The sequence below is a fragment of the Rhinolophus hipposideros genome (assembly GCF_964194185.1).
Source record: "Rhinolophus hipposideros genome assembly, chromosome: 22".
Taxonomy (NCBI): Eukaryota; Metazoa; Chordata; class Mammalia; order Chiroptera; family Rhinolophidae; genus Rhinolophus; species Rhinolophus hipposideros.
This window is the reverse complement of record NC_138068.1, coordinates 8,347,824-8,372,425: the sequence shown is the minus strand read 5'-3', so window position 1 is coordinate 8,372,425 and position 24,602 is coordinate 8,347,824. Positions and strand designations below refer to the sequence as shown.

The 24,602-nt window shown below is 50.7% G+C and overlaps 1 protein-coding gene across 3 annotated transcripts in view; it reads right to left on the bottom strand.

Moving 5' to 3' along the window:
* Positions 1–12,331, bottom strand: part of NFATC2 (nuclear factor of activated T cells 2) — a gene marked incomplete at its 5' end in the record, with an annotated part of 148,954 nt that extends 136,623 nt beyond the window's left edge. For 2 of the 3 annotated variants that reach the window (XM_081033650.1, XM_081033649.1), the window contains one exon: positions 636–765. In XM_081033650.1, the coding sequence (XP_080889776.1) occupies positions 636–765 (130 nt within the window). Of the gene's footprint in view, positions 1–635; positions 766–12,261 lie in introns of those variants that run through there. The other variant, XM_081033651.1, reaches the window with a different exon arrangement.
* Positions 12,332–24,602: the final 12,271 nt, after the last annotated feature.

Genomic DNA, 24,602 nt, shown 5'->3' with positions numbered 1-24,602 from the left:
GGAGAAGGGGGCGGCGCATTGGCAAACGCAGCAGCACCACCCAGGGAGGAAATGGGCTGGCCACCTTAACAGTGAAGTCAAACCACACTCCGGCTTTAGACACAGACAACCTCTTCCTTGGTTTCAATACAAAGTCCCCCAACAAATGCCACTCACCCCACCCCCGGTGGCGCCTGCAGGAAGGAGGATCAGCTTTCACCTGCCCTGATAATTAGGTTCAGTGGGAACCTCTTTCTACACCAGCCCCCTCTCACTAACTTCATTGTTTGGCTGCCTCACCTCCTCCCTCCAAAAGCAAATCACTTCTGTTGCCCTCTGACCACCCAGCAGCAGGTTAAAAGGCCAGCTGAGCCCCCTGCCACTTTAGGCTTCGTGACCAGTGACTCTCAGGGAGAAGTCACAAGTAAGTGGAAACTGACGCCCTACGGGGCAAGAGTGAGCCTACCGCCCCCTACGGGTGGCAGTAAGTAGTCCCTGACGCCTCATGCCCTCCCTCTCACCTGGGGAGAGGCACCTTCCACCCACCAAGCCCCGCAGTAAGTTGGGGGGGCAGAGGGCCCTGTGCCCACGCCCCAGGCCCCAGCCCCAGCCCCAGCCCGGGCTTGGAGGCCAGGCCGGGGGGAGCCTCCACGGACCTTCGATAGGATTCAAATAGTCATAGTCGAAGAGGATGGAGAAGTCGAACTCGTCTTGGGAGCTGCCCTCGGGCTCGTGGCCCGGGGCGTCCCCGCCGTCGGGGTCCGGCTGCTGCTCCGGGACATCCATGGCGTACAAGGCGGCGGGAGGGCTGCCTGGTGGGGGGTGAGGGCAGGCTGGGCTTTCTCCTGGGCCCCTCGCGTGGGGTGGCAAGGTGGCAGGAAGCGGGCAGAGCAGTGGAGTGGCGGGGTCACTGTCCTCGTGGGGACGCACGCCGGGTCCGGGGATGGCGCGCCTGGTGCAGCGAGTATGGACGCGCCTGGCTGAGCTGAGCCGCGGCAGCGGCGTGAGCTTCCTGCTCCGGGAGGCACCTGTTGCAGCCCTGGGAGGGGGTAGGCGGGGACAGGGCGGCCAGGCCGGCGGGGGCGGGGCGTCACCAGGGGACCCGGGGGAGGGAGGGAGCGAGAGGCGGGCGGCCCCGGCTGGCCAGCGCCCGGGAGGAAGGAGGCCGCCGCCTGCCCTATCCTTACTGCCGGGGCACTGCTCTTAGCCACCGGCCGGGTCCTCGGCCAGGCACTCAGCAGGCCGCGCTGGTGGCCGCTGCCTCCCACCCTCCCTGCAGTGAGCGCTGCGAGCCCTGCCAGACCCGGGACCGAGACAAGAAAGCTGCTGCCGCTTGTAGTTTTCCCTAGGTGACTGATCCCCAGCTGAGCTCCAGAGTTTCCCTCTTTTCTTCTCCCAGGGGACAGACCTGTGCCTCTGTGTGCATACAGCTGTGGCACGATTTTCACCTAGAGTTTTCAGTCCCCCGCATGGCCCTGAACTCAATTGCCCAGGACCTGGGGGGAAAAAAATCACCATACTCTGAAAACGCAAGTCCCACGCTCCCATCTGTACCTCTTGGCCACCTATCATATGCCAGGGACCCAGCATGAATGGGACACTGGGGCCCTGTGAAAGCTCAGGTTTTGATTGGGGGAGGAGACATCAAGGAGAAAAACAAGGAAACAAAGATCACCTCCTGTAGGGTGTAGGAGAGAACTGACCAGGGGTGTGGAGTGAAGGCTAGGGGCTGGGGAGTCCTCAGTCACTTCTGTGGTCACAAAGGACCTCTCTGGGAAGGTGACATTGGGACAAACCTGGTTGATGGGAAGACCTGGGGGAAGCGTGTTCTGGCAGTGGGAACCAAACTAAAGCAAAAGCCAGCAGCAGTTTGCTGTGTTGGAGGCTGAGCAAGGAGGGCCATGCTGCTGGAGAGGTTGGCAGGTAACACGTACACCTGGACGCTTGCTAACCACAGATTCCCAGACCCCTCCCTAGAGCTTCTGACTCTAAGTCTGGAATAGAGACTCGGGGATGTGTCTTTTTAAGCAAGAACCCAAAGTGAATGCTCTGAACAGGTACATTTGGGGAACACTATACATGAACCCAATACCGACCCCCAATAAAACACCTCCAGGGGTCTTGGACCAAATTAACTGAAGTCAGAAAACAGACTCACAGTGGTAGAAAAGATTAGAACAGGGGTCTTCAACTCTTACAGCACGTTAGAATCACCTGGGATACTTTTTTTAAAGCCTGTGCTCAGCCATCAATCTAAGCTCAGTGAACAACATCCAAAAAGCTTTTTTTATTTTTTTGGGGGGGGGGTAGAGGGGGAGTTTAATGACCTCAGATGAATCTAACATGCAGCCAGTGTTGAGAATCAGTGGATCAGAAGAGCAGGTGGGAGCAGTTCAGGGATTCTAAGAACCACAGCTTAACCTCAAGTGAGGTCTGACTGGAACCCTTTCCCACGTGCCGGAATTATGGAGAATGCACTCCCTTCAGGGGGGCCATCGGCTCCATTATAGGATTTGTGCAAAGCTATTGGTCATCATTCATTCTACAAATATTTATTTGAGCACCAGCTAGGTACCAGGCACTGCTACAGATCTTGGGGACACAGCCATCAATAGGACATAGCACTACCCTCTCCAGCCTTATACCCTGGAAGCATGAATAGGGTTTTCCAAATTACACTTAGACTCACCAGAGACCAGTGCCAATGAGAATGTTTGAGGGTGAGGCCTGGGCCACAGCATTTTGTAAAAGCTCCCCAGAGGCTTCCCGTGTGTGGCCGGGGCTGAGAACCACTGGTTTTGACTCCAACTCCATTCCAGGGGCCTGGGCCTGGCTCAGGACTCCCCAACGTTCAATCATGGGAGGCACTTTCTGGTTGGCAGAGCATAAAGAAATCATCTTTGTTTCCTAACCATGAGCCCAGCTATACTGGGTGCACCCAACATGCATCTCTGGGGCGGGCTGATAAATTTAGGTAAAGGACGGAAGATGACCCAGGCTAAGACAGGGACAGCCAAGTATCTAGAAAAGGCTGGGTGGTCTTCGTCCTCATGACAAGACCCAAAGTCCAGACCCTGAACTTTGGTCAGGGATAAACAAAGGAAGCAGCCTGCCCTTGTGCTGTAGAAGACAGGCTGCTGTCCTCCTCACGTGTCCTTTGTCGTCCCCACCCATAATGATTAATATCTCTACTCTAGTGGGCATGGGTTGATTTTGCCTTCTGAGAATCATCCCCCCTCCTTCTGATAACAGCACCCCAGTGTGTTCCTTTGGCAAACTACTCAGCATAACTTGGTTTCACCTGAATACAAATATCTAGGAGCACTGAGCCCTCCCCCCACCCCCACTGCAGGTGGCTCTGAGTCCTGAGGCCCCTCCAAATTGGCCCTGGAGGGACCTACCACCCACAGCTCTGCCCTACTTCCCCCTTCTGGTATAAAGATCATTTTTAGCTACAGCCTGGACCTGTCCCCTGAAATCTGGGCTCTTACATCCCACTGTCCACCCAACACCTCCATGTGGGCCTCCAACGGGCATCTCAAAGTGTATGTGTCCAAATCAAACCCTATTATCTTCTGAAACTGTGCCTCTCCCATGTTCCAGCCCAAATACCACCCTTATATTCCTCCACTTCTCCGACTAAACACCAAGGAGAAGGACTTGATTCCTCGCTTCTTCTCACACCACTTGCAAACCCTCAGCAAATCCAGGCATTTCCATCTTCAAAACATAACCCCAAACCAACCCTTTCTCACCAACTCCAGTGGCCTTCCCCCGCCCCAGTAATCTGAGCCCCCGGGCATCCCTCCCTCACCTGGACAACTGCAGTAGCCTCCTCCATGTTTGTCCTTATAGAGAACAGCCAGTGGGACCCTTTCAAAACATAAATCCCACAAGCCCTCCCACAGCTTCCCATTAAGTTTAGGATTAAATACAAACACCTGGTCTACAAGACTGCAGATAAGCAGCACTCCCCGCCCCTAGCTCTCCTTGGTATCATCTCCTGTCATTCTCCCCATCTCTTACTGCCTTCTGCCACCCCGACCCTTGAGCAGGGGTCTTCACCTAGAAGTCAGAACCCAAATCAAGATGAGGAAGGGAAGAAGTGCCCTTTGAAAGCAGCACGAGTCACAGGTTTCTAGTAGCTCAGCCACATCCCATCTTAGCTAATAACCCGGCAGGCATATTATGTTTGGCCTGCCCTATAACTTTTATTTAATCTGAACTCACACTTTTTAATTGGGAGATTTCATATAAAAATCCAAACTTCCACTGTACCCTAAAAAATGGGAAGATCTGGCTACAGCAGGCCCATGTTCCCAGATGGACCAGTTACCCAGAGCTGAGGAGGGGCCGCCCCCTTCCGATGATTCTGTTTCTGTCACAGCCCCCACTCAGCCGCCCCTGTCTGTCCCCATGAACACACTCCACAAACGCCTCTGGTCTCATTGGTTCAGTGACTGAAGTAGGTGGTCCAAAACCCACGGAGAGAAGACCCCGGAGATTTGGTGGAAAATAGATGTATCCCCTTCAGGAAAGGCTCCTGAAGGTTATTAGGCTGACGGGAAGTAATAACTTGAATTTAAAACAGTAAAATAATAGTGTAAATGGCAGCTAAAATAAACGGACCACTTTGTACACACTGATTGCATCACAGACATGATGTAAACCTCCGGGCACCCCCATACATAAGACTCACTATTACCCCCACTAAGGCATAGGAGGTGATGGTGTTACTTTTAAAAGTCACACATGCCACCACAGAAATGGTTTTGTCCCACACAAATCTGATACTCATTACTGAGTCACATTGTTCCTGGGTTATTAGCTAAGGGTGGATTTGCTAAGGGACATTTTTGGACCAAGATGAAACGCTAAAAAAAGTCTTATGACTCCCAGTGATAGCAGAGGGTGAGGTGGAGCTGACATGGGGAATCTAGGCTGGGCCGAGGGGAAGACATGTCTGAAGTTGTTCCTATTATTCATAAAATTAATGGCATCTACTCTCGGGTGCCAAAGACAGGGACCAGCACTGCAGAACCCCAGGGCTCAAGGGAACACAGTTTGAGAACCATAAAGGAGAACACACAATGCACTAGAAGTTCCACTTCTCCCCTCCTTCTCCACCCCTTACTGGCCCCGGCCACCATCATCTCCTGCCCAGGCCACTGCAACACCTCCCGCCTGCGTTCTGAACATCCACTCTTATCTGGCTAGAGGCTGTTCCCCACGTAATGGTCAATAGGATCCTTTGAAAAGATTAACAAGATCACATCCCTGCTGCTTAAAATTCCCTCAATGCCTCCCCATTACCCTGAGAATGAACTTCAAATTGCTCATAAGATGCTGCGTGAACCCTCCCTGGCTCGCATCTATGATCCTGTCTCCTGTCACACGTCCCCCATCTTTTGTGTGCCAGCCTCACAGGTCTTACTAGTTGTTGAACATCCCAAGAACATGTCACACCTGGGGGCCTTTGTACTCACTATTCCTTCGGCCTGGGATGCTTGTCCCCCAGACATATTATAGGCAGATCGCTCGCCACTCAGAGATCTCTTTAGAGAGGAAGGGACTATCCAGTCTGAAATATCAATCCTTACTATTGTGGGTTAAATTGTGTCCCTCCCCCAAAATATGTTCAAGGGCTAACTTCGGGTACCTGTGAATGCGATCTTATTTGAAAATTGGGTCTTTGCAGATGTAATCAAATTAAGAAGAGATCATGAGAGCGAAGGGCTCTAACCCAAGACTGGGGTCCCTATGAGAAGAGGAGAGAACACACGTACACACAGGAAGGAGGCTGCATGAAGACAGAGACAGAGTGGAGTGATTCATTGACAAGCCAAGGACCCTCTCCTACCAGGTCCCTCAGAGAGAACGTGGCCCTGCCGCCACCTTGATTGCAGACTTTTAGTCTCCAGAACTGTGAGAGAATTAATTTCTGTTGTTTTAAGGCACCCGGTTGGTGGTAATTTGTGATGGCAGCCACAGGAAATGAGTACAGCCACCTACACACACACACACACACACACACACACAGGCACACACACAAGCACACACACACACACACACACACGCATATACCAAGTCATTTGCAACTCTCTCCTCCTATTTTGTCCCTCGCATTGAATGCCATTTGACATTATCTTGGATATTCCTGCATTCACTTGCGTGGTGTTTCCCTCTGTCTTGGTCACCACTCCATCCCCAACATTTTGGACAGTAACCGGCCATAGCAGATGCTCTAAAAATGTGGACAAACACGAGCTGACGGTCCACGGGTCTTGTAAGAGGAGATGAGAATGAGCTGGAGCTTGATGAAAGATGTGAAAGGGGGCAAGGGAGCCCCAGGTGGACAGATCGGCACAGCACAGGCAAAGGCAAAGAGAAGAGTGTGAATAGTGTGTGTGCAAAGGAATGAGGGGACCGGGCACACACCGGCTCCCAGAGCAGTGACAGTGCTGAAAATGGACGTGCCAGAATGTCAGGCCAAAGAAGCACCCAGTTGGGCTTGAGCTACTGAGAGAGGCTTGAAGGAAATAGGTCCATGGGCAGGTCCATCGTGCTGGATAGAACTCGAAAAAGAGGGGATGGGGGCTGCCAGAAGTTACCGAGCGGCCCAGGAAGGCAAGGTGTAAGGGAGGAGAGCCCCCCCAACACACACACACACTCCAAACGTTGTGGGGGGCTGGCTCCTTCAGAGGTCTGCGGCCCTCCTCTCCAGCTCGTGGCCGTCTTGCTGGGTGGTCCTGGTGCAGGAAGTCAGAGAAACAGGACCAGGGAGCCCTTAAACACAAGCTTCTGGCATCAGCAGGGACTGCGTCTGCCCTGGAAATGCCTTGACCACTCCCGTCTTGGTTTCCTCCCCTTTCAAGAAGGATCATGTTAAATACCAACTTCTCTGGGGTTTTTTTTTACAAGAATCCACTGACATAGTATCTGTAACGTGCTTCGCCATAGCATATGTGTCTGATAGGGAAAACAGGTCACCTTATCGTTACGATTAGTCCAGCCCAAGGCTGAGCAACGTGGTGGAGTGGGTTTGTGTCTGAGGTCTGTGACCTACTAATGGGACCCTGGGGGACTGACTCTGCGTCCCTGTGCAAGACGGGGATATTGACTGTCAGGTCGGCGTGACGATTAACGAGGTGGCACGTGGAACGCCCTTAGGGTGGTGCCTGGCACATAGTTGGCACTCGGCAAGTGATGGCTGCTGTCATGGTCATGGTTTGTTGTTGTTCCCTCTGGGGGCTGATTCACTCCAGACAACAGCATGCAAGTGCCGCTGGATGATCAAGAGGAATCCTGCTGAGGTCACTAGCAGGAGGTGGGAAAATATGGAAGTCAAATGCCACCATCATTGGCAAAAGGAGGCAGAAGAGAGTGAGTCAAAATAATGGCCCGGTGCTTCAGAGCTTAAGTCTTAATTCTACGGCCTCACTACGTGATATCACCCCTACTGTGCACCGTCCATGCAGTCATTCTTCCATCCATCCATTTAACAACAACAAAACAGGACTGAGTACGTCCAGGCACTGGGGCCACAGCGGTGAACGAGACAGTGTGGTTTCTGGTTCCCTGAGTTGGCGTCTGAAGGAGGACGCGGACAAAACATGGGCAGTCACCACCAGTGTGATCAGTACAGAAGACGGCAGCACAGGGCAGAGGCCCGGAGAGCCCGCAGGGGGCTCTGATCCAGTCTGGATGGCCAGAGAGTCTCAAACTCCTGTTCTCGCCAAGGAACAAAAACAGGACCCTGCCCGGCTTCTTCTAGATAAGATTGGAAATAATCACTCATTTATGTAGTGAGTGAGAGCTATCTAATGAGAAAATGTACAAGAAAGCCCTTGGTAATTTTCTTTTCACATTGGATTTTTTTGGGGGTGGGGGGTAAATATTGAATTAATGAATTGTACCGCAATAATGACAGCGATTATTAAATTAAGTGGGTACTTTGAGCATTATATTGTTTATTCAAAGATTGAAACTTTCCGTAGATTGATAAATAATTACTGTCACCTGTCCCCCCCCCCCAATGGCCTCTGCTGCCTTGGAACCCTCCCTGCAATTCAGCAGATAAAGGGTTGAATCTTGGCCCATAAGGGCCTTGGACACTGTTCTTGCTGTTCTGATTGGCTGATACTCAGTGTTAAATATATTAACTATTACTCCAGGTTAAATATAACTATCATTCTTTTATATGTGGGGAAACTGAGGCACAGGACGTGGCAGTTACTTGCAGAAGGTCACACAGCTAGCAAGTGGCAGAGTCAAGATTTGAACCTCTCACCCAGATCTCAAGCTGTTGACATGTTGGGTGTAGAAATGTTACCTGGGATCCATTGAAGACTCACAGAAAAAGGAGCTCTCACCCCTGTCCTCGGGGAGGGTGGCGGAGGGCTTACAATCCAGCTAAGGAAAGTTAAAGGTAGTCAGACGAGGTCTGAGAAAAGGAGTGATTCTCCCTGCAGAAGGGGAGACTGGAAGAACTCGCTGGAAGAGGGGCTGTCTGGGGAGCAAGAGCAGGGCTTAGCCAGGAGGAGGGGCCCTTGGAGGGGTGTGGGTTCTGCAGAAGCAGAAACCAGTGCTGGCTTTAGAGCCCATGGCTGTCTGTGGACTTTTTTTCCCTCTGGTGGAAGTAGAAACATCCTTTCCTTTCTCCGAGGTGAGGCAAGGCAAGGAGCGCTCCCTAACTCATCCTAGGCTTAGGACAAATCAGTTGTTGCCTCAGTTTTCCCATCTTTAACAATGATGCTTGTACTCTTCACATCCTTCCACACGTCTCTCTTACCCTTCTAGGATATGTCACCCCTTCCCAACGTGGTGTTGGGAAAAGAGCTCAGGACCAAGGTCTGGACCACTTCGGTTTCCTCATTTATCAAAGGGTATTATAATGATTATAATAACATGAGCGAGTTCCAGAGACAGCAGAGCATGCGTCCAAGAACCTGGGTTCAAATGATGGCTCCCTCACTTCCCTGCTGGGTAACATTTGGCTAGTTACTGTACCTCTCTGTGCCTCATTCCTTAGCAATGTGAAGGAGACAATTATTATACTACTTAGGGAGTACAGCTGCCCTGCCAACTAAAGACTTAATACTTGTCAACAGTTAGCTGTGCCACTCCTAGATGGTGCTCAGCCTATGTTTGCTCTCACCACCGTGGACAGCGATGGAGCTCTCACTGTGGACCAGCCACTGTCCTGCTACAGTGCTGTGTGACCTTGGACAAAGCTGGCTCGCCTTGTCCTCAACTGTCAGGCAATAATAACATCTCGTGTGTGTTAACCGCATGTGAAGCACACAAATAAGCGTTTTATATGTGTGATTTCATAGGATGCTCGTGGCAACCCTATGAGGTCAGCACTCTCATGTTTTCTTTTGTAGATGAGGACACACAGGCTTCATAGCCACGATCTGAGCCCAATCTGTCTCACTGGGAAGCCCCAATAAGTTAAAAAGTACCCTGAGAAGTTTAAAACACTGCATCTCTTCAAAGAATTTTTGCCATAAAATCCAGTTCCTAGATCAACGTAAGTTATTGCTTCACATTTTTAATATAGGAATTGCAGCTAACATTTATCGAGCATTGACTATGAGCACGACGCCATTTTATGTTCATTATATGTGTCACCTCACTGAATCTCACAACAATCTTTAAAGGAGTCATTATTATTGGCTCCATTTCACAGATGTGGAAACTGAGGCACAGAGAGGTTAAGGCATTTACCCAAGGTCACACAGTTGTGATGTAGCCAAGGAGAAATTTTAATCCAAGCAGAAGGCAGGGAGTTCGGGTCTGGGAGTGAGCAGAGCTCACCCTGGGTCTGTTTATTCCTAAAATACTTTCCATCATCCCACTTCAGATAAAACTGAACACACCTCTTTCAGACCTTCAGTTTTTCCCAGGGCCTTAACCCAAAGCTACACAGCAAGGTCAGTATTTTCTTAACATGCAAATATTTCTATTTGCTCTTTATGGCCCCACCCATCTGCATGCACACTTCAGGTCTGTCCCTGTGCTCACGTGGTGTTTGAGTTTAAAGGGGCATTAGCGTTTCCCTCTGCAGGGCACGATTGAAGCGTCTCCCATGCCAGCTCTTTGATGCCTGGAACTACATTCTGTGTGCCCAGTTGCCTTGGTATGCCAAGTGTGGTTCTCCGGGAACAATGCAGTGCCCTGTCTTCCCACATATGTACACACACACTGGCACGCACGTACTCACAATCCCTGCACACATGAGCATGGGCTGGGAAGGGCCAGCAATGCACGTGCACACCCAAAACACACAGACTTCATCATTTTGAGAGAGGAGCCAAGTTTATTAGCCTGGAGCAGAAGTGCAGCAACTGCAATAAAATGGGAGGCTTGTGTTACCCTGTTTCCCCAAAAATAAAACCTAGCCGGACAATCCGCTCTAATGCGTCTTTTGGAGCAAAAATTAACATAAGACCCAGTCTTACAGTAATTTTTGCTCCAAAAGACGCATTAGAGCTGATTGTCTGCCTAGGTCTTATTTTCAGGGAAACACGGTATATTATATAAGGCCTGGTCTTATATTACATTATATTATATTGTTATATTTATTACATATAATATGTATTATATTTATTATATTATGTTATGTTATGTTATGTTATGTTATATTATATTATATTAACTGGACCTTATATTATATAAGTTCCGGTCTTGTAGTAAAATAAGACTGGGCCTTATATTAATTTTTGCTCCAAAAGATGCATTAGAGCTGATTGTCTGGCTAGGTCTTATTTTCAGGGAAACACGATAGATCACAGAGTAAACAGCAACCCAACATCTCTTCCAAGTGCTCGCTCTCTCCCTCTTTCTGAATAGAGCTACCTTTGGCATTACTCTGTCGCCCCTCCCCCACCAGTATAACATCAAACACTGGTCCAGTATGTATGACAGTCAAAAGTAATTCGTGTCCTTACTGAATCTGCTGCCTGTCTGAGAGCATCGCTTTCACAGGTCATGCAGTATCAGTAATCTTTCTCAGCCATTACGTCACACGCTGGACCACTAGCAGAGGACAGGATGAACTGGTACCAGTTAAAATGTTCAAAGTGTTGGCAGGCTCTGGCTTTCAAAAGCGGAACTCAGCTAAAGACCTGTGTCGTTGAGGTCCGCTGTGGCAAAGCACACCGTTTGCCTAACCCAAGGCACTTGGCCTCACTCTGATTTTCAGAAAAAGCCCCTCAGGTTTATTTACTGAAATTGTCATTTCTTCCCCCCCCAGAACTTTAATCAGCCACGCAGAGCACAAAACCTACATTCAACACTGATTTTATGACACGAGGCTAACTCCTCCTACGTATATTTATTTCACTTAACTCTTGCAATCCAGTCTTCTGGGCAGTGCCCCCGCTGTATGCAGGGCTGGCCTCCGAGAAACGGATCACCCTGCCAGGTTTCCACTTTTAAAGACCAATTCATCAGTGTACAACCCAAACCCTTCCACCATCCCAACCAGAGGGGAGGTTTTCCTATCATATTCTTCTAGGTGAAGCCCCTCCCGTCAGATCCAAGGAGTATGATTCCGGGGCTAAATCCAAGAGGAGGGGAAAAGAGGCAGAAACACAGAAAGCACAGTGTAATCAGATCGCAAAACAAACTGATGGTACACTGCACTTTAAAGGGGGAGCCCCAGGACTGTATCCATCAGGCACATCAAAAAAAAGGGGGGGGGGGGAGAGAAAATGGTTTAAATGTCCCAGAGCGTCTGCTGCTGCGACTGTTAAAAAGCAAAGTCTTTATGGCTAGCTTTGCTATATAGTAAAAGACTGAGCCTGGTCTCCTAAACGGGGGGTAAAAAAAAAAAAGCTAACTGATGATATAATAATAATGATGATGACAATAATAATAATAATAATAATATAATAATAATAAATACAGCTGAATGGCATCTGCTGTCAAAAGCCCAGTGCTGAAACGGTTAAGCAGCCAGCGGTTAGTAGCGAGAATGCCTCCCGGTGTCCCCCGAGGAGAAACCCTGTGACAGCCTGCCTCGGGAATCCCGCCTTGGGACACTGCACTGCCCCCCGCGCACAGTGGTCCGCAGTCGGCCCCCTCGTCTCCCCTCCCTCCGGGGCGAGGGCGCCTCTCCTCCTGACCCCTCTACCTGTGCGCCCTGGAAACGGGCGTCCCCCGGCCTCCCCCACCACCCCCGCCAGGAGCCGAAAGCGCTGCCCGGGGAAGGAGCAGAAAGGGAAGGGCTGGGGGGCGAGCGGAGGAACCGGCCGCAACCGAGGGCGAGTCAGTTACCTTGGTCCACAGACCCCATGATGCGGAGGGGATGGCAATGCCCCGGCCCGAACGCAGCCTCTCTCTGCATCTGGAGGGGATGCGGGCTGGACGTTCGGTGTGAGGGGGGCTCTGTGTTTGGAGACCAGGAGCCAGGGGGGCGCCGTCCTCTAAAGCATGCTCGCGGGGCTGCCCCGGCCGAGGAGCCCGCGAGCGGCCCGGGAGCTGCGCGCCTCCCGCTCCCGGCTCCCGGCTCCCGGCTCCCGGCTCCCGGCGCAGCGGAGTCGGCGCGGCTCAGCGGTCGGCTTACTCGAGAGGGAACGCGACTTCCTTCCCGGCGCTCCGTGTTTATAGGCTTTCAATGCAGTAAAATAACGGGATTCCCTCACTGTTTCCTCCTGTTTATCCAGCACCATGGAAACCACTGGATCGCGTCCATCTCAAAAACTAAGGGCTTTCCTGCAAACTTCACACTCAGGAATCCATGACGTCGCCTCCTCCGCGGCCAGCCAGCTCCGTGGCTCCCTCGGCCGCCAGCACAAGTCCCTGATTGTTCGGGAGAAAAGTCAGGGAGAGGGAGTGATGCGGGCGCCGGCGAGGAGAAGGGGGTGGGGGCGTGCCAGTGTCCAAGTCGGCCTTGCAGGAGCTCCAGGCGGCTGTTTGCAGGGATGGCCCCAGCCACCGCCTTCCCTAGCCCGCTGCAGCTTTTAATAAATCATGCCCAGACTCCCAAGCCCCCCATTTTCCAAAAGGGCGCCTCCCAATGAAAGCTGCCCAGGGCGCACACCAACATCTCAGGTGGTTGGGGCCCCTGGAGACTGACCCTTGGGCCCTTGCCAGTCCCTCTGGGCCTCCAGCTGCCCAGATTTTTTTGTATTCAGGGATACTAGGAGGAGAAAGGAGATGAGGAGGGGGGATGGGGAAGGGGGAGGAGGGGCGGGAGGAGGGAAAAGAAATAAATAACGGTGCCTTGTGTCAACTCTCCAACTCCAAGATTTTTTTTTTCAAAGAGTATATTTTTAGATTCATTTAGAAAACCCAAGGTTTCCAGTGATGCTCAGAGGCTCCAGCAATAATGAAATGGCCAAAGAGACACCGAAACCAGGCAACCCATGTGTTTACACATGTCCTGAATAAACAGGAAAATAAAGGGAAGGGATGTCGTGAACTTTGCAGTCTCCAGAAGGTCCGTGGGATGCCTAGGGTGGCTGTCATCAATAGGCCACGGAACCTGGAAGGGAAGGCCGGTGGGGAAGAGGAGATGCATAACGGTTAAGACGTTCTTTCTAAACCTAGGCTAGATCTGCTGCTTCGTCTGCAAGTGGGCCCACAGATAAAGCCAGCTTTGAACACGGCCATTTCAGATATTGTTGTGAGTTCTGAGAAAACTTCGGGTAGCACCAAAGCTGGTGACTCATCAGCACCCCCCAACACACATACTTTCTTACAGAGAGCCTTGAACTTTAAAAGACATTGAAAGGAGCTGGTTCCATCCGTGGGACCATTCTGTATTCCACGCCTCGGCCCACAACAGCCTCGCTGGGCTCTCAGATATGACCGTTTCCGTTGAAGACGCTGTCCCACAAAATACTGCTGGGAAAGCCCTCACCCCCACCCAGGCCTGGCCCAAACGCCCTCACCTTGAAGACTGTCTCAGCAGCAATACAGCTTAAGGAACACTCTTCCCCCAAAGAGCAGCCACATCTGCACATCTACTGTGCTCTGAGCCCAGCACCCTGAATTCCTTGCAGCCACCTGCAAGCATTCTGGAATCCTTCTCCCTCACTTTCCAAAAGGGGAACCAAGGCACATAGAGGGTAGATGGCTTGCCTATTGCTTTCCTGGCAAATACTGGCATGTAGGCTATGAGGCCATGGAGCAGAGTCTTTTCAGGGAGCCTATTCAGGGAACCCCATTTCCTGAGGACTCTTCACCCCATCATCTGAGGCAAGATCAGGGTGACCAACCATCCTGGTTTGCCTGGAATTAAGGGGTTCCCGGGCTGCAAGACTTCCAGTTTTAAAGCTGGGACAGTCTTGGGCAAGCTGGAACAGGTTGGTCATCCCAGGTATGAATGCAACTCTGTACGCAACTTCCTTTTCCTGCTGCCACTCTACGAACCACTGTCTTCTACAGATGGTCCCTCTATTTGCAATACTATGAATAGCACCCCTAACTCAGTACCTACTGTTTTCCAGGCCCTCAGCTGGAGTAATCTATAAATTCCTGCTCTCGACACCCCCTGCAGAGTAATACACTGACAGAGAGCCATTAGCCCCGCACTGTCCTATCGGTAGCCAGTAGCCACATGTGGCTATTAAAAGTTCAAGTAATTAACAATGAAATAAAATGTAACAGTCAGTTCTTTGGTTGCATATGCCATAGTCCACATGCTCAAAAGCCACATGTGGCTCGTGGCTACCAAGTTGGACCACGCAGACTAGAACACTTCCATCACTGTAGAAAGTTCTATCAGGGAGCACAGGATAAGGTGACCTGAGAGGCAGGATAAAGTACAGACTCTAGAATCAGGTTCTTGGCTCTGCCATGGAGTCACTTACCCACTCTATAAAATAGGGACCTGATGAATGCCTTCCACAGGTTGATGTAATGATGCGATGCTAAGAACAGTAAGGTATACAGTAAATGCTTAACACATATATTAAAAAAAAAATAGCCTTCCCACAGTCAAGGAGTGACTAGTGATTAAGGCAGGATTAAGACCATTTGACCCTGCAGTCCACGCCCTTCACCTCCAGCCCTCCCTTTATGGAACAACTGTCACAGCCTAGGCACGAAGCAGGCTCTTTGCGAGATCTAGTCCATTTCATCTTCCCACTGGGCTTGATGCTGTGAACCCTGTTTACAGATGAGCAAACTGAGGCTCCATGAGTTGATGTCCACACAACCAGCTCAGACTTGAACCCAACTCTGTCTGACAACAAAACCCATGTTCTTGGTACCGCAGCCCCTGCCTCCTAGAAGCCTTCCCGAGAGCCGAGGTCTTAGAGACCAGAATCAAGGCAGGAAATGAGCATGCTGGGCCCTCCTCTGCCAGACTCATTATCGGGGATAATTTTAGACACAGTCCCACCCAGGCTCAGGCCTCAGAGGCAGGCGAGTCCCCATCTCCACAGGTGCCCAGAGTTGCAGGGAGGGGGCCTCCTTTTGGAACTCGGTGGAATCAGCATTAAGCCACATTTTTATAGAGCCCACTCTTTGTCACAGTTAAGCATTTTTCCCTTTTAAAGCACATTAATACTACAAGGACTGGATCCGGGGGAGTCGCAGCTGAGTCACCTAATTTGCCCTTACGGGCTGCAGCTTTCGGCTTCTTAGTTTAGCTGTTCTTCGGTTCCTCAGACAATTTCTTTCCTCTCCCTGTGCCAGGGCAAGAAATATTTTGTCCTTTTGAACTGAACCACCCACTGTTTTTCACTTCTCTCGAGCACTCTCCCTTTTTTTAAGGGATGCTCCGAGGGGGGTGGGTGGGAGCTTCCGCCCACCAAATTATCCACGAAAACTCCCAAAAATAGAGGCTCTCAGCTGGAATGGGAACGGGCCAGCATAGGAGGAAAAAGCGAAAGAGAAGCTGAATCAAAGCAAATAGAAGACATCCAGGTGGTCATGGGGAGAAAGGCCCAGGGAAGCTACAAGACATCTGCGCTGCAGGAGACCTTGAATCACCGGGGAAGACTTTTAGTAGAACCTCTTCCCCCCGCCCCCACCACAGCCTCATAAATAAGAAATGCAGGTATTTTTGCTGAGACACCATTTGCCGTTGCCACTGCCTGCACAACGGACTGAACACCAGGAATATTGAAAAGGACGTGGGCCGCTCCCAGGAGGGTACCTCACTGGTCCTCTCCCTGCATTTATAGCCCCAGTGTCATCTCCACCTGTCGGACACCTTGACCATCCACTCTTTCCTGGCTGACAGGTAGATGACAGTTGAGAATTCACCTGGACGTCCACGTGTCTCAGACACAGAGAGTGGGACAGACACAGGTATATGAAAACCAGAAATACAAGATGTACAGGTACACCTCAGAGACACTGTGGGTTTGAGTCCAGACCACCGCAATCCAGTGAGTCGTAACCTTTTTGCTGGTAGAGGGCCTTGCCTTCAATGCATCAAAAATGCATCACCTGTGGACCACAATATTGGGAAGCATAATAGAATGAGGTACACCTGTCCTGATCTAGCCGTCCGTCACACGAGCCCTGGCTGAGCACATGCTGTGTGGCAGGCATGAATTCACTGCATCCTCACAACTCTGTGATTGTCCCTTTACAGACAAGGACACTGCGGCACAGAGAGGGTATGCTGCTTCCCCCAGGTTGCACAACCGATAAGTGGCAGAGGCGGGAATTGAACCCCAGCCACCTGGCTCTAGGGCACACGTTCTCACCCACTAGGCTACACTACCTCTCACGTGTCATCACAATTGCTCTGAGAAGCTCCCCAACAAATATGTATTCGTTGACTGGCTTATTCCATGCCCCTGGCTCTGCTGAGTGGCGGGGATGGGGTGCGGACACAACTAGAAGACACAAACCATGCCTTCTACTTGGTTGACAAGGACACCGCAACCCTGAGGGAGCAGCAGTGATGACAGCAGCAGGAGGAAGTGTCTGAGGCGCTCAGACCTGCCGGGGACATCCTGGATGGTGGTTGGTGGGTCTGGCGGGCGCTGACCAGGGGCCTCTGTCCTCCCAGCTGTCTCCGCCAGGAAGCTGTCCTCCCTGCCCACTGCCACATTGTTCCTCCGAAAAATCTCTGAATCTGACAGAGATCTCTTCTTCCCACATCACGAGCCTCGCCAGGGCACCCCCACCTCTCCTTCTGGAGGACTCCACAGCGCCCTCATTGTTCTCTCTGCATCTCAATTACACCACTCCCCTTAGCTCCACTCTGTCCGACAGGGTCTTTCCTAAACTTTAGAATCTGAGGGGGACATCTGACCATGTCATTCTCCCCTGCTTAAAACACTCCACTGGAGTATAATGACCTTCAGGATAAAGCCCACACGCCCATATGTGGCCCACGAAAACCTATCAAGTCTACCCCCTTCCGGCCTATTGCTCTCCTCTTCCTCCATTGAACTCTACATCCCTGCCCTCCAGAAACACTCAGAGCCCCCAAATTCTGGGTCCTTCCTCAGTGCCAGGCCTTCCCCCAGGCTGCTTTTCCTCTCCTCTCATCTCCTCTCTTCATTCTTGATGTGGGTAATATTCCACTGGCTCCAGGTCTTGTCTTGGATAACGCTTCCTTGAGGAAGTCTTAGCTTCCCCACCTGTAAAATGGAGCTACACTTCACTTCTTAGGGAGCTATGAGGATCTGATGACACTGGGCTAATGAAGCACCATGCAGTGTCTGGTATACAGTAAGCACTCAATAATGGTACTAAAATGACTCCCACCTTGCCACTACATGCAGCAGTTACGCAAGATACCATTTCAGAGGTTTCCCATTCTTCTTAGGTAAAATTCAAACACCCACCATGGCGGTCATAGCCGGCCTCCAGGAAGGTCCCAGTGGTGCCCACCTGAGTGTTCCTGCTCGTGCAATCACCTCCCACTCTGCGTAACACTAGCATATTGCCAAAATGGTGGCGTGTGACTTCTAAGGCTAGGTCTTGGGAGATAATGTGGCTTCTGCCTTGGATCCTTCACTCTGGGAGCAGCCAGCTGCCACGTTGTGAGGACACTCAAGCAGCCCACGTGGGGAGGAACGGAGGCCGCCAGCCAACAGGTAAGTCACAAGATGATGCAGCCACATCACTCAACTCAGGGGCTCCTGGTCCACAGAAACTGTGAGATGATACAGCCTTGATCCTTTAAGGCACCAGGTTTGGAGGGAACAGCTAATGCAATGGCCGTGCGCACAGCAGGTCCCACCTCATCTCCCTCCCTCTCCCAGTGGCTGCCCCTTCCAGCCTCACTGCCCTCCCCTGTCCAGGTCACATCTCATGGTGGTTGTGCTTCCTTCCCTCTTTGCCTGGAATCCTTTGTCCCACCCTCTCTCACAGCCAGCTTCTTTCATCCTCTTGATCTCAGCCCAAATGTCATCCCCAGAAAGCCTTCTTCCATGACCCTTATCTCCAAAACAGGCTTCTCTGCCCTAACGTTAGACCTGCCCCCTAAATCTCAATCACAACATCCTATTGTAACAACATTTAACACTTAACCATAAATAAATTACATAGTCATTGTGTATTGTATGTCTCCCCTGCTTCCCAACTAATATATAAATTCCACAAGAGCAGGAACTTTGTTTTATTCACTGCTGTATCCTTCGCACCTAAAACGATACCTGGCATATGGCTGGACCTCAAAAAGGGTTGTTGAGTGAATAATAGACCATGAAATTGTCTCATCTGTTTGTTTACTTGGTTCTGACTCATCTCCCCACTAGACTAGGAAAATGGGGCATGCCTGTCTTACTCGGGGTTTGGAATGATGTCTGGAACTGGTGGGTACTCAGTAAATAATCCTATCAAATGTCTACTGAGTAGTGACTATGTGACAGGCTCTCTCCCAAGCCCTCCGCATGTACTCATTTGGTCCTCATATTGGTCCTCACAATAACTCTGGGGGATGAAGACCACGATTATCCCCATTTTGCAGGTGAGGAAACTGAGGCACAGAGACTCAAGGTCACCGAATAGTAAACCACACACAGAGTGTGAACTTCGACAGTGACAGCCTGACTCCAGAGCCATGCTCCTAGGTCCTCTCCAGGTTTGTTGAATGAATGGCAGGCAGGCATTGGCCACCTTCTCAGTGGGCTGCAAAGGACCCTCACACCATCACGTGGCCGAGGAGGTGGATGAGATGCGAGGCTGCAGTTGGCAGCTGGAGAAGGAACGGGGCGGTGGCTGGGCAGCTGGAGAGGCTTTCCCCGTTTCCAAGAGGTGGGAAGGCTCACCTCATCAGGAAAGAACTCCCAGTTCTGTGGTCATGGCAGGGAGCGAGGTGTCTCCCGGCCTGGTTCGTGTCAAAATACATTGTCTTGCTTTTAATAGCCTCCCCCGATCAGCTCTTGGAGGTTCTCATGACTGCCTGTTCCCAAAATAATACCCAGCACCGCTTTTTCCAACTCAGAAGTGCTGAATATTGCTACCTCCCAATCAGCCACTGGCGGCCACCGAGAGCCCTGGTAATGCCAGGGTCCCCCAAGCCGGAATGTGACCCAACAGGAAGGTTTCCGAGGCATTTGGAGAGAACCCCGGACATTCCCTGCCAGCTCATCAGGCTGCTGACAACAAGTTTCCAGGGAGAGCCTGCCCCTCTGCGGGGCTCCCTCTGCTGCTCCAAGACAGTTGAACCGGGCTGTGACAAGAGGCCAAGGGCAGCCCTCGGAATGCCCCTGGCCCTCAGAGATGGGGAAGATTTTCCTAGAAGCTGGAGAGCTGACGTGGAGCGAGAGAGAATTGGCTTTTGGCTCTTGAAGCTGCAATCGGCTTGGCTTGCCTTTCTCTTTCTGTGGGCAGAAGAGAAAAAAAAAAGAAAGAAAAGGGGAGAAGGAAAGGTTCATCTAGTTTGCATTCTTCTGAGAGCTCAGCTTGAAACATTCAGGCCTTCTTTTGCTAAAAGAAGAACTGAGTTGCATATAACTAGGCTTTTACTCCTATTTTAAAGTTCGAGTGGGCTATCCTGTTGTTTTGTTTATTCATTCAACAAACACTGTCAAAGACTTGCAATGTTCTGGACGTCGGGGGGTGCAGTGGTGCGTAATAAAGATGTATCTGCTGCCCGTATTGAGCTTACAGTCCAGTCAGGGGGAGATCAAGAGTGAACACATAAATACAGAGACATGGTGGAGTGACATAAGTGCCAAGAAGAAAACAACGTGGAGCAAGAAGAGAGAAAAGACTATGGGCAGGAGTCAGTTTTAGCCAGGCTGGTCAGAGAAGGCTTCAGGGAAAAGATGACATTGAGCAGAACTAAATGAAGTATGAGAACTGGCTACACAGGTGGCTGGGGAAACGCGCTGAAAGCAGGGGGAACAGCAGGTGCAAAGGCCCCGAGGAAGTATCCTCTATTGTAGTGAGCCCACGGTCACTGGAAATATTCACTCGCATTCAATAAGTTTTCTGAGCGCCTGCCATGTGGCCCTGAACTTGCTACTGGGATACAGGGGGAAACAAGACATACGGGGCGTGTCTTTAGGGAGCCCTCCATCTCGTGGGGACAAGAGAGGTCAACATATGTTATAAATCAGGGTTCTAGTGCTGCAATCGGAGAGGCTTGGGAGACACAAAACGCATGGGAGGACAACGTAACCTAGCCAACGGGATGGGGAGCGGGCCTCTAGGAACAGTGTCATCTAAATGGCATCAGTCGTAATAGTCGCTAAAATGTATCGAGTATTTACACCTTGCCCTATTCCAAGTGTTTGACATGCATTAACTAGTCCTCATAACCTTTAAAAGAAGTTCAAATAGTTTCCCTTTAGAGAGAGAACGAAACAGATTCAATGATTTGCCCTAGGTCACATGGTGGAAGAGCCTGGAATCCAACCCTTAAAACAACAGGACATACTCTCCACTTCTCCCCTCTCCCCTACCTGCTAAAATGGGGCCTTGATGGTTGGAGCTCAAGCAACCACTTTGGGCCATGAGGTAGAAACTGCATTAATGAAGACAAAGCTGTCAGATAGAAGCAGCTCATTCCCAAAGGATCATGGGGTCAGACCTCCATACCAACCCTGGATCTCCCACCTAGCTCTTCTGTAAGAGAACAATAAATATCTAACTTGTTCAAGCCACTGTTGTTTGGGAATCTTCAGTACAGCAGCTAAACTTCTGTCCTAACCAATATGGATTTCATTAATAGTTCAAAGACGTTTAGTACAGAGACATCGAGTAGCATGATCAGATAGGCTCTTCAGAAAGATGGCCAGCCATGGGTGGAGTTAAGAATCAGGCTCTAGAGCCAGCTGGTCTGGATACAAATCCCAGCTCTGCCTTTCCCTAATTTTGTAGCCTTGGGCAGGTTACTTAACCTCTTTGTATCTTGGTTTCCTCATCTGCAAAATGGGGGTAACATTGCCCAATTGGAGAGCTGTTTTGAGGAGTCAGTACATGTAAGAGTGCTTAAAATAGCACCTGGCACGTATTAGAGAAGCTTAGGGCCTGTGAGCGCAGCTGGGACCCCCTTACCTGAGTCCTTTGGTCTTGATGGACACCACACTAGAACCTCCCTCTCCCTATAGGTACTGAGAGGTACGCTGGGCCCAGAAAGATGCCCGGAGGTAGCGCCCAGCCTTCATTTGCCAGCAGAGGAAATGGGTAACAAGGGAGAACACTTTATGGGGCAGTAACTGGGAACAAAGCCACTGGGCCCTATGGGGCTATACACAGAATGGGGTGTAGACCAGGCCACGTTGCAGAAAGCTGCCTCAGCACAATCCAGCCCAGGAAGCCATGCCTGGGAGCCTGGGGAGGAAATGGGGCAAGCGCCCTGCTGGGAGATGCATGCTGCCCTTTTCCCCCAGTGGGCTCCCTACAAGATAAGAAACCCAAGCTTCCTGAGGATATGCTCTGAACCTTCCCGCTGGCTCCTCTGGGCTTGTCAAAATATTTCTGTGTGGAGCCATCCCTGTTTTTCCATTAATAAAAGTATTTTTGGGCTCCTGGCAACAATAAGTGAGTGTTACAAAAGAGATGTGCCTTCCAAGGTAAACACAGCTCCTCCCCACCATGGGCGACGGAGCAGGGGAGCTGCTGTTCTTATTCTGGGGCTCTCCATTCTCTGAGCCCTAATCTGGGCCAGGGAGGGCAGGCGCTGGGGTTGTACACCTCTGCGGAGGACAGAGTCTTCCAGTAGAACAGTGTCACTGCTGTTCAGGATCCCCCAGGCCTTCCTAGCACAATACATGCCACATCCATCCCTTCCTCCGGTCGGTCGTCAGTCGGTCAACACACATTTGCTGAGGTCATGCTGTGGGCCAAGCACCACACGGACAGAAAAGACACAATCTCTAGTCTAGAGGAGCACGGGCTTTCCAGGGCGAGAGATGAGAAAGCACAGACCCACAGGGGCCATGGTAGACGTCTTCCTGGGGACAAGCGAGGACAGAGAGCAGAGGGGGCCCACTGCACCGTGGTGAAGACTGGGCTCTGGGTTCTAATTCAGCTCCACTACTTACTGCCCACGGGACCGTGGGCAAGTCATTCGGTTTTTCAGGGAGTCAGTTTCCTCACCTGCACTATGGAGACAGAATGGAAGATAATAGAGGGGGTTTGCTTAGGTGAGAACAGTACATGGTGCAGATGTGTTAACTATTAAATACTTGTTAAAGAAATCAGTATTTGTTCTCCCCACGTCGGCATCTCCTCAGGGCTGCTTGAGAGTCCTCGTGGCATGGCAGCTGGCTTACATGAGAGTGAACGAGGGCAGAGAAAGAAGCCGGCAGCACCAGAGGTCGTGACCAATCACAGACGCCATTGCGGTCACTGCTGTCACTTTCTGTCACATCCTCTTCCTTGCTAAGACTCTTTAAGTCTAGCCCATGTTCACGGGCAAAGGAATTGGGCCCCACCTTTGCCTGTTGAAGGGCAGTGTGTCAGAGAACTCACAGAGTTTAAAATCATGACAGTGACCAAAGCGATTCTGTGAGGAGACCAGAAGGGGCCTCAAATTAGCATCCCCAGACCAAAAGAGAACACACTGCAGCAGTCCATTTCCATGAAATGCTGGAACCGTCCAAGCTCCTCTGGAGGGTGGCAATCAGACCAATCGTTGGCGGGGTGGAGGATGGGAGGTCAAGTGCAAAAGACAGTGAGGATTTTCTGTATTTTGACTGGGCTGGTGCTCAAAACGGATTGAACTGTACGCTTACAATGTGCATTTCATTATACGTAAATTACAACTTAGCAAAATTGACTTTAAAAAATACCAGCTTCCTGACTCAGGGTACTAACTGTTCCTACAATTTCTTTGGTCTAGGTCAGGGGTTGACAAACTATTACCAAATCTGGCCCATTACCTGTTTTTATAAATAAAGTTTTATTGGAATGCAGCCATGCACATTTGTTTATGGAGTGTCTAAGGCTGCTTTCATGGTAATTGACTGTGGTACACGTGAGTGGTCTCAAGAGACCACGTGGCCAGCAAAGTGGAAAATATCTACTATCTGGCCCTTTACAAACAAAGTTTGTTGACCTTGGGAAAACTAAGAGCTTAAGACTACTTTAGATACATCCCTTTTCAGGGCCAACTGGACCCAACTTCTCAATTTTTTACCCCCAAACTGCTGCAGTTCCCAGTTCATGTGCGTGCATGGTGACTTCTCCCAGCAGCAGGCAGACATGTGAAGGTCCACATCCTCTGGAAGACTCCTCAATTTGCCCCATTTGGGAACCATTTGCCATTTCCTTAGAAGCACCTTCTGCAACCCACCCTTTCATGTCTGGAAGCCTGAGCTGGTAAATCAAGAACCCAGCCTCATGGAGCAGAAGACAGTAGCATTCCCTGGGGCATGTTTATATTTCGTGAATTATGTTTACCTACATCCTACCGTCCTTCCTCCCTCCTCTTCACTGCCATGACAACATTTCTTTTTTCATTTACGCCACTTTGGAGTGGCTTTTCTGTCACTTATAACATCCCTTACCCCATCCACTGGAGTCCTCAATCTGGACACGCTGCCTAAGTTGGTGACAGCAACCACTTCACTACCATAAGAAAGACAAGGGCCAACCAAGGGAAATGCAGTGGAATGAAACCAGAGCTTTGATCATACCATTCCTGAAACCCACCTGAGCGCCGAAGCACCTGATCATGGAAATGATACACTTCCTTAAGGTTTCAGCCAGTTTGGGTTAGGCTTTGCGTGACTTGCAGCCAAAAGTGTCCCAAGTGACACACTCAGTTCTCTTCTATGTAACCCAGAGATGATCTCACTTATCTCAAACAGCGGCTGTGAGGGATAGATACCAGCTGTGTAAAGACAACAGCCCAGAGCCAACAGAACAACAGACCCGGTAGGGGCTCTGTGGATGGTTCCCTTCCCTTCTCTTACTTTTGTTCCCTTTCACAGCTGGCCCCATGTAGGGAAGGCTGGCGGCCATGTCATTTTTTAGTCCTGCTGGGGACAATGAGACCCTCCCTGTGCAGTGGTCACTGGTCTTTCAGATGAAAACAAGAGCGACAATGTAAGGGTAGCCCAGGGACAACCAGAGCTGGCACTTCACCCAGACCCATGGTAGGGCACCGTCCCTCACATCTCTCTGGCCATCCTTCCACCCCTTCCCCACCCACCCTCAGTCTATACACTTGGAGGGGCTCCCACCCCAGTTTAAAGCTGGGTCATGTGGAGACAAGATGGCGGACTTGCCGTGAGTTGCTGTCA